General features: G+C 42.2%; 1 protein-coding gene across 1 annotated transcript in view; it reads right to left on the bottom strand.

The window, feature by feature from the left end:
* Window positions 1-10,946, bottom strand: part of TG (thyroglobulin) — a 159,400-nt gene that overhangs the window by 64,538 nt on the left and 83,916 nt on the right. The window contains exons 40-41 of the mRNA XM_065629003.1: window positions 7,880-8,039; window positions 2,409-2,608 (exon numbers count right to left, since the gene is read on the bottom strand). Of these exons, the coding sequence (XP_065485075.1) occupies window positions 2,409-2,608; window positions 7,880-8,039 (360 nt within the window). The remainder of the gene's footprint in view (window positions 1-2,408; window positions 2,609-7,879; window positions 8,040-10,946) is intronic.

Here is a 10,946-nt window from a genome sequence, read left to right as displayed (position 1 = left end):
CTTCCTTTGTATTGGCTGTGGGAATCCTGGGAGCTCTCCTCCTGATACCCACCAGGGAACGCCTGGAGGGGACACCTAACATGTCTGTCCTCCACAGCCTCCTGCAAGAGATGGATGCAATCCACTCCTCTACATCAAAATTGCACTGGTAAATAAATCAGTTAATCCAAAGATTAGATCAAACACCATGTTAACGCTCTTAAGTGATTCCAAACAAGACCATAACCACTGAGACTGGGTTTTTTTTGTAATCATACTAGTGAAAGACTAAATAATTTATAAAAAGTCCTCATGACAGCTTCGTACTGATTTTGTACAATCTTTTTACAGATCTGTTCCAAAGAAAATCTGTTATAGGACAGACACAGGAAATTCAAAGGCATTTTGCAATTTCAGGTGCATATCTTCTTGTAGAGAAAGTTTCATATATCACGCCTCTTTGTCTGCTGAGAAACAGTACCATTTTTTAATTCATGACAAAACCCCAAACAAGTACAAAACTACCTTTTGCAAAAAAACTGTATTGCTTCATGTGATTTTCCCTCAGGAAAGCTATATCTGGTATATATTCCCAGTTTCATGATTCTTAGTCTGCCTGCATCTCTGTTTTGAACAGTAAAATTAGAAGTGTGCTGTCTACAACTACCTGAAAGGAGGTTGTAGCATGGAAGGGGTTGGTCTGTTCTCCCAAGTAACAAGTGACAGGATGAGAGACAATGGCCTCAAGTTGCACTAGGGGAGGTTTACATCGCATATTAGGAAAAATTTCTTTACTGAAAGAGTTATCAAGCACTGAAACAGGCTGCCCAGGATAGTGCTTGAATGTCTGTCCCTGGAGGTGTTTAAAAGACATGCAGATGTGGCATTTAGGGACATGGCTTAGTGGTGGACATGGCAGTGCTAGGTTAACAATTGAACTTGATGATCTTAAATGTCTTTTCAACCTAAATGATACTATGATTCTACGATTTTGGTGTGTTGGATCAAAACCAAGATGCATCCCTTTACAAGAGGCCTATCTGAGAAATCTGAGTGAACCAACAGTTACATTCTGCACCATCACATTAAAAAAAAAAATATTTTATGTTTTCAAGTCACTGCTATTACTGCTAACTTTTTATTTTATCAATACATTTCACAAGAAAAGTAAATCCACTGTGACACTGTAAGGATAAATACTTAACATTACTTTGAAATGAGTGGAGATCCCGCTTGTGCCAAGGCAGTTGTCTGCATGGTCTCCAGGAAGAAAATTATTTTTACAAACACTAGATTATTGGGAAGAATTGATGTGCCTGCCTGTTCATTGCACTTGCCACTGTTTTCCACTATTTGTTATCCTGCTGTAGGAGAAAGGAGGAGTTCGATGCCTATTTTATAAAAGAAAAGATGTAATGTGGAAATACACTCCAGCAATAATGATTAGCAAAGAGGTCCTTGCATTTCCCTTCTATCAGTTGCTCAACTGCTAAATTGCACTGTACCCTGCTACAGGTTTCACAAATCCACATCCTGAGCCATGTCAGTAAAGGGTTTATGAATTCAGAGAAAGAGGAGGATGGAACTGTACTCTGAGAGAAAACGAAGTAGTAAATAGAGATGGCATTATTTCAAGGTAAGATTTTATTTAATTGGGCTCTAGGTTTCCTGGACCTAGAATTCTGTTCCTCTGCTCACGTTTCCAAGAGAACACTGCTAGCAGTGACAGCATTTTGTCCCAGTACCATTTCTGCTGGATTTATAAATCTCCACTGAAGATTAAGCCTCATTTAAGAGCACTCACATCTGAGGCTGTAAAGACCAATGCTAGTATTGAAGCTGAAAAAGCTGACCTCAGAGTCCTAGGACTCGACATGGGAAGTGCTGTAAAAATACAGATCACTTGGGGTGACTGTAAAAATGATCCAAGCTGATAGCAAACAAGTCCGTGGGTAAACGGATTTTTACTCTCTCTCTCAAACTTGCTTTTTCTTTTAAATTAAATATGTCATGAGATCAGATAAAAAGATTGGATACTTGAAATATACGGATGTTTGGCTCATCAGTTTTAGAGTCTAAAAAATGCTGATCAACAACCATATTTATGGAATGGAAACTAACCTGTTGTACCTGTAAGTTATGAAACAAGACTATTTATATAATACAACAAAAACCACAGTGACGAAAACCAGTTTCTTAGTATGACTAAATCAATCACCAAAGCGCATCTCTTAAACATCCTTGTGAAGCACCCAGCTCCTGGAGATCACAGTCACAGGTGAGGTGAAAAATAACTACAGCAATAACAGCCCTATTAGTGCTGCCAAGGTACGGATGAAATAAAACCAGCACCCACATGATGCAACATCCTCACGCCTGTCAACAACATCCTTTCACAAAGTCATCGAAGTGGCAGGAAAGGGACTTACCATCAACAACACCCTCCTGAAGAGGCCCATATCTGCTGCCTCCGTGAGCAGGTGGATGCTGGTAACATCTGCCCCACCGCGGTCGGCTCCCAAAGAAACCTGGCTTGGCTCTCCCCCAAAGCTGGCGATGTTCCGCTGCACCCACTTCAGAGCTGCCAACTGATCCAAAAGGCCGGCGTTTCCACTCACCTCAGAAGAACCTGTTGCAGGAAATAAATAAATAGGTCTGAAAATAAATAAAATTATGAACATCTGAAGTTTTGATTAAATGCTACATTTTTAGCAGCTCTTGCAGCTGAACCTTGACAAAACTGACACAGAAGCTTAAAAATCTGAAGTGGTCTCTTCTAAGGTCATCACCATGTGAATAGACTCCAGTTTTTTCCGCAACAAGAATTTTAAAAAGCTAATATTCAGTGCTACAGCTATCATGTATGCTTATTCAATAAGCCTCTGAAATAATCAGATATTTTCTAAGACTTCCTTAGCCAAACAACTAAAAGTTTCATATTATAAGCATGATGCAAGCCAGAGTAGTGGGCTCCGTGCTCTATCTGAAAAAAAATATTGTGCACCCAGACTTGGAGTAGGATGCAACTAAGAGTAATTAAACATTATTCTATTTAATTTTCAGTACATTCAAAACCATCTCTTTCTCTAGATACCATTCCGCAGGAGCTTTTTATACAAGCCCCATAACACTGTGTTAGTGTATTTTATTACAAGACCAGGGCAAGTTAACAAAAATACAAGAAATGACAGTTCATAGAAAGTCAATATAATTAGAGCTTCCTCCAGCTGCATGTCCACTGGTGTCTAATTGTCTGTCTTGATTATAGAAAAATAGCACTTCAATTTCTAACCTTCATTTGGACATCTCATGACAGGAGATGTGAATCCAGGCTCAAGTGTTATAAGTTGAAGCCACTAGATTATTTTTCTAAATAAGTAGCTTGATCTTAAAATTAATTAAAAGCAAACAAAAAATCAATGCTTTTGCCAAATTCAGTCAACTATTTCCCTGGAGTACAACTAATTGCAGCTTTCTCCTTTCTAGATCCCTTTTACACTTCCCTGTCTGACCAAGCATTTATGAGTCACATCACCTTGCACTTCTTTACACATGTACAGATATTATTTTTTAATTTGTAATATCTTAATGTATATCCTTTGAAATTGACTTATGTCTAACTGATAAAGAGCTGAATTATATGCATTCATATTTTTGTTCCCATGGAAAAAAATAATAATAATAATAATTATGTACTCCCCATGCTTAGGTATCACCACTGAAAAGACTACTTTCTGTTCAACACCAACCAGTGGTAATGTGATACTTTGATTAATAGGAAACTAATGCTGAAAGCATTTAATGATGCAAATCCCTAGGCAAGCTTAATCATATACCAACAGAAGCAGAAATAAGTAATTCCTACATAGTCCCTAAGAAAGGAATAGAAAAAGATTATTCACTGTCTACTTCTTTTCAATCCACGAGCCATCCATTTTTCATGATTTTAATTTCTCCACATTCAAAGCTTGAGGGAAAGAAAAAAAAAACACACAAAAAAAAACCCACACAAGACAGAAAATCCAGAAATAGAAACACAGCTGAAACTATTTGTTTGTTTGATTGCCAAGACCAAATAGCAGAATTTTAAAGTAAGGGTCGGCTCAGAAACTAGGGAATCAAAATGAACAGATAGAGGAATAAAAAGCTGCCACTTTGTGGACAGGTAGTCTCGTCTCAGGCAAAGAGCAACTGAAATCATCCATCCTGCAGCAGATATCCATACGTCTGTGTTGAATTACTGGTTTATCACAGAGACCGATTTAAGCAGCAGAAAAGAATACAGAGGAGACCAGATTATTGATAGACTTGCAGATCTTAGATACCCACATCACAGCAGCCATCACTGTAAGTGCCTTTTCAATAGGACAGCCAGGAACTAAATGGTTCCAGAAGCTACAACCTTCCACCTATAGCCATAGCTTCAGGTGATCAGGCCAAGACACACCAGTGAAGCAACGGAGGAAAAACTTTCCCTGCTTTAGTTTTTTTGTTCTGCACACCATGACCAGCAATCAGGGTTCTCAAGCCAGCGATAAATCCAGTCTCTGCTCTGTTAAAAAGCAAACCTCATTTCAAGGGTTTGCTGCATGTCTCATGAGACCTCCCCAGAGGAAGTGAAATCCATGTAAATGGTTTAGCCACACAAAGTGTCTCGCTACCAGTACACTAAACAACAAGACCAAGAAGGGAAATATAACTAGTTCCTTTTGCTCTGGCAAAACCACAGCCAGGTTGTGAAATGTGCCACACTGGGGAACAGGTGCAGGCGCAGACATGCACGGGCATCCACGGTAGTTAGACCAAAAGAAACATGTCTGCCAGGAATCTTCTCCACTGTTTGAGTGATAGGCCTGGATACAAATCTCACAAGCAGAAACTTTGCAGGAAAAGATCACGTTCCTGGGGACCACACGAGAATGAAAATAAACTGGTGTCCAGAAGGAAGCAATGACAAATATATGCATTTCAGTTATTACTAAACTGGAGAGGAACAATGGTGCTAAATCTAAGCATGAAAATCATCCTGTTTTATACGACTTCATGGTCTCTTTTAAAGAATTTGGTCTAAAAACATGACTGTCTTCTCCACACTCTTGCCATCCATATCACTGGCAATTCACCTTAACTTTTCTGTGTGCAAAGCCAGAGGTGAAGGCACTATTAAGAATGTGCATCGCTTTTTGCAACATTAATAGGTGCAGCAAATTACATCAAACGTCTTTTATACTTAAAATAATAAGAGAACTTTGCTTGCAAGAGCTCTGTCAATGAGAGGCAAAAAAACCCTCTGCAAAACAAAAATTAAAAAAAAAAAAATAGTGTTTTCACTGCCCTTCCTCCTCCAAAATTTCAATTTAACTCCTTCATTTCTAGTTTTGCAATTTATAACAAAGAAACATGGGAGGACTGCACACTTCACTGAGTTGTACAGTGAAACTGATATTGCTCACAAGATCACTTCTGTTTGTAACTTCAGGGCCTCCTAACAGTCCTGCTGCTAACATCCCCACAATGTTAAGGGTGAGCTCCTGCCCCTTGATGGGAAAACTGATGGCAAAACTCCCAGAGGACCAGGATTCACCCAAGTGTTTCAGTAAGAATGGATACATCCCTGGTACATCATTGAGGATTTGGTTTGAGAAAAACTCTCATAGCATTTGACAGAGCTTGACAACCTTCATTGAAAATCCCCAGTGGCCACGGGTCATGTACAGGAGTCATGGTGCTTAGGGACATGGTTTAGTGGTGGACTTGGCAGTGCTAGGTAAATGGTTGGACTTGATTATCTTAAAGGTCTTTTCCAACCTAAATGATTCCATGATTCTATGAGTCACTGACCTGTGGTGGATCAAAGAATAGAAACTGCAGTGGGAGCATTGCTCACCAGGATGGGTATGTACCCACCCTGACAGGGAGCCTGGTACAGACACACCACAGCTCATCACCCCACGTAGACTAAAGGGGACACAGGGAAGACAGCAGTGAGGCACTGAAAAAATTTTTAGGGCTTCCCATGAATGTGGTGCTTAGCCTGCTCCAGTGACTCTTGCAAAGAGCTCTTCCTACTTGCTCTCTTTCCCTCTGAAGCAACAGGATTTTCCCAAACGCACATCAAGGATTTCCCACAGGGGAAAAGGCCAGGAAAGACTGCTCTTGTCCCTGTCGGCAGCTTCACAGTATGGAGAAGGAAAGGGCCTCTAAATGCTCCCTACTTGTCACGAATCACCCTTATTTGAAGGTCTGCAGAAATGCAAATTTGGGAAATTCAGCTCATGCACTGACTTTTTGGGACATTTGTCCAGATCTCTATGAAAAAGCGGCTGAAGAGTTTTCCTGAAGCCTAAATTACGGACCATCATATAAATACTGCTACACAACATTCAGCCCAGCTAGAAGTTTCCACTTAGGAAGAAACCCAGGTGAGATTCACATGGCCGGAGGAGGTTGGTGGGTAACGCGTGGGCAGTGCTGCGTCATGGAAGCTCGCACAGCACGTATCCCCACTGCGTTTGGCTCTAGCCTAAACACAACCATGGTATCACTTTCATAAGCATCCGGTTCGCACTGAGGAAAACTGATTCTTTCCTCAGATACACCTATTACCAACTTCATATCTAAATGAGTAAGGAGTTTGTAGTGCCAGCTCTCTAGTTATTGAATGAAAAACAGGCTTGGCTGGGGGTGAGCTTTGAACAAAACAGTAAAATGGAGAAGGGAAACAATAACCAAGAGCTGCTGCTACAACCTCAAAGTAGACAAAATCCACCCAGTGTCACTAGCAGTAAATACTCAAAAGAGTCATGAGACAAAGTATGTGGGTCTGGTATTTCCAACTATGGTGAATATAACCTCCTAAAGGTTATAGAGGTACTAAAATGTCCACTAGAGAGGCCAAGGATTGCCACCAGACTGATGAGCCAGAGCTCCACTTGCAGTTGTTGCATTTTCTCTCCATGGCTCTCTACCTTGAGTTCCCCTGCCCCAGACAGAACTGAAAGACAGTAGGAGGAAAAGTGGTCCCTACTTGCATAAACAGGCAAATCTAATAAAAGTTAAAATGAAAAAATCCCAAAGATCAGCAGGGAAACATGACGGTGCAATCTCATGTTTAGATGACTTTTTGCACAACATAAAATCCTACATGCAATGGGAATTTGTATAATTTTTAATGTCAATTGTTATTAGACAACAGGAAAGCAAAAGTGTCCTTTACACTAGTGTATGGGGAAGAGTTGCAAATAGAAAACAGTCACATTCAAGACAGTGAAAAGAGCTAGTAGAATTAAAATTAAACATGGCAAGTCCTTCAAAGAAGTTGGGCTGAATTGAGGAACCAACCAACTATCTTGGTGCTGTACTTTCCATACTTTCATGTCCTTCTTACCAGTAACCTGCAGTTATCTCTCCCTGCCTCTTCCACACTCTGACATCGGCATAATCGAGCATTAGCAAAATTTCACAGATGGAACAGCTGGAAGGTGGACACACTGAAAACCATATCTACAATGACAGGCCACTGTAGTTAGCAGGAATTTTAATGCCTAACCTATCTTCAAAACCTACCTACAAAACCCAATATCCACAGTTTCATCTGCAAACAGAAGTCTAGCCAGTGCTTTAATATAGATACTTGGGTTCTGTTCATCCTTGTCCCCTTGCCTCCAGTCTCTCCCCTTTCTCTTCAGATCAAGTCTCCATCATTTCTTGGCTATTCCCCTACCCTCACCCCCTTTCCCCGCCCCCCCCCAAAAAAAAAACCAACAGTGAAAGATGCAGGTTTCTCAAATTTAAAAATAATTTACCTTTTTTTTTTCTTAAAAAGAAAAAAAAATAGAAGTGTTGTAGAAGGATGTAATTTAGCCCATAGTTGTGTTTGTTCTAGAAATCCATGACTTACCAGTACTAAGGAAGCCAAAAACACCGACCCTGTAGTTTGCAGTCACCACAATGATGTTACCGATGGCAGCTAGGTATGATCCATCTATGGTTATCTTTCCTGCCTCAGCACTGTAACTCCCTCCGTTGTGGAAGAACAGCAGCACTGACATGTTTTTGACCTGTCGTGACAACAACCAGGTTAATATTCCTGTACCCAACTGCTTTTGTAAGTCACTGATGAGAACAAAAGCATCTTCCCCATTAAAATTATCTAAGCCATTCATAGCTCTCTAACAGTGACCATAATAAGAGGATACCTGGCCATCGGTCTGAAATCCTAGGGCTAAATTGTCCACAGTGATCTGTGTACCGTTAAAGAGAACACCGTGTCCAGTATAAAGAAGATTTAATGGCCCCACTGTGTTCCACCAGCCAACAGCTCTACCAGGTGAGCTTCAGGCAGACCCATCCTGCTGCCCTGGCCATTGAGCATGTGGTGGGCTTGTCTTTGCTGTAACATGTCTGCTTTAGACAAACATACAGGAAAAGTTCAAACAGTTGGGAAACAGGAGAAGGAAAAGGCCTCTTTGGTTGCTTCATCTTGAGCAGGACTACCTCAATAGCTGTGCAGGGCTGCTTCCTATTCCCCAGTCTTCAGCATTTAAACATTGCTTCATCTCAAAAATCTCACTTGACAAGAGCTCCCATTGCTCCTTCAATCCCCATGGAGGTTTAGCCTTACTAGATATTAATAAATACAGGGTCCTGCAGCAAGGGCTTTGTCTCTGCATGGGAGACACTCGCTTCTCATGAAGCACAGAGAGTCTGTGCCCTGAGAGAGTCCAGCAGGACCCCTGGGATGGGAAGGAGCCACAATGGGCTGCTGCCCACATGAGCGCTCCTTGCAGAGCCACACAATTTTGTGCCGAAACTGAGGTTTTTACCCAAAAGTAGCACCACGTCTCTGTGGACCCCCTCTGCACATACAGCAGGGCTGCAGCTAGGCTGCTGCTGCATGACCAGTACGAAAGCAGAACTGCCTGGAAAACCTCAGCATTTACCAGATTACAGCTCTGCCAAGATGATACTCAGAATAAATACCAGCGAAACATACAGAGGGGTTTTGTTAAGTTTTTTTCCTCCTTTTTATTTATTTTTTTTTTAATTCCCACTGCAAAAAGCAGAATAACCTGTCCCAATGCTACAAAGCTTTTTTCAAAGTGTAACCGCAATTTTCCATTCAGCACTTCCATCCCTCATTGCCCACTTTAGGACTATCCTAAAAGAGGCTCCTCTGTCTTCTGCTCAGCAGCAGGTCACACACACCCACCCGTCCCACTTTGTGCTTTGGCAGCTGCGGGTGTTTTCCAAAGAAGGGCCAGTGGCCCCTGCAGCAGCATCAAAGTACATCTGAGGTTCATCTTTCGCTGCAGCTAGAGGGCATTGGGCTCTGCTGCTGTTATTTTCTGGATGGAGCTTAGCTAAACACAGCAGTCACATCTGCTCTGGCAAAAGATGTCTCCAGCAAAAATGCAACTGGCTGTATGGGAGAAGCAGCAGAGAAGTGATGGTTGCAGCCTTCTGCAAAATTACAGGACAGGAGGCAAAATCTCCTCAGCTGCATTTAATTTGTCATTATTGCATGCACTCCTCACACCTAACTGGAGAATCACGTCAGAGCCTGCTTGTGAACAAGACAGTGTTACCAAGAAAACCCCAGAAGTTGCAAGCACTGAAAAATGCTGCTCTCTCTCAGGAACTTCTGCTCCTGAATAGAAATTGCCTAATTCATAGTGCCTGGTCACCAGTTCCCATTTCTGCACCACATGCAGCGCAGAGAGAGAGATGGAGGTAAAGAAAAAAAATGAAAGAATCTGTTTTCACATAGAAATTCATTCTAAAATACAACCACATGGAGCCATGTCAGCTAAAATAGTATTAAATGCAATGTTGAGCCTGCTCTGTCCCCTCAGCTCAGCATGGTTAAGCCTGACATTCAAACCAGGCATTTCCCATGTGTTCTCAGCCTGCATGGCACCATGACCTCTGGCTGCCCTGTGAGTTATATATTACATTATGCTGAGCGACTTTACCCAATGCTGTAGTGATAAAAAGCTTAAGAAAGGCAAAGACAGGACATAAAAGTTAAAAACCACAAAACAAAGCCTGCTGCAACAGATACTGAGCAATTCAGGGGATGATTTAGTGCTGGGGCTGTGCCTAGTGCCAAGTGTCTGGATGCAGCATTCCCATGTCTAGTCTGCATCAAGCAATGACAGATCCCTCTCCTGCATAAAGGTAAAATATCATGAAAAATAATTTGGGGTTTAATCTCGAGAGATTTCAATTTCAGACATTCACCCTTTACATATTTATAAACATTAATGAGGTCTGCCCTCAGTCTCCTCTTCTCCAAACTAAAGAGGCCCAGCTCCCTCAGCCTTTCCTCACACGGGAGATGCTCCACTCCCTTCAGCATCTTTGTGGCCCTGCGCTGGACTCTTTCCAGCAGTTCCCCATCCTTCTGGAACTGAGGGACCCAGAACTGGACACAATATTCCAGATGTGGTCTCACCAGGGCAGAGTAGAGGGGCAGGAGAACCTCTCTGACCTACTAACCACCCCCCTTCTAATACACCCCAGGATGCCATTGGCCTTCTTGGCCACAAGGGCCCAGTGCTGGCTCATGGTCATCCTGCTGTCCACCAGGACCCCCAGGTCCCTTTACCCTACACTGCTCTCTAACCGGTCGTTCCCCAACTCATACTGGAACTTGGGGTTGTTCTTGCCCAGATGCAAGACTCTACACTTTCTTTTGTTCTATTTCATTAAATTTTTCCCTGCCCAACTCTCCAGCCTGTCCGGGTCTCGTTGGATGGCAGCACAGCCCTCTGGCGTGTCAGCCACTCCTCCCATCTTGGTGTCATCAGCAAACCTGCTGACAGTGCACTCAGTTCCCTCATCCAAGTCATTGATGAATATATTGAATAGTACTGGTCCCAGTACCGACCCGTGAGGCACTCCACTAGATACAGGCCTCCAACTAGACTCTGCCCCATTGACCACAACTCTCTGGCTTCTTTTCT

The sequence above is a fragment of the Caloenas nicobarica genome, chromosome 2 (genome assembly GCF_036013445.1).
Source record: "Caloenas nicobarica isolate bCalNic1 chromosome 2, bCalNic1.hap1, whole genome shotgun sequence".
NCBI lineage: Eukaryota > Metazoa > Chordata > Aves > Columbiformes > Columbidae > Caloenas > Caloenas nicobarica.
Note: the sequence above shows the minus strand (reverse complement) of the source record. Positions and strands in the feature narration are given on the sequence as shown.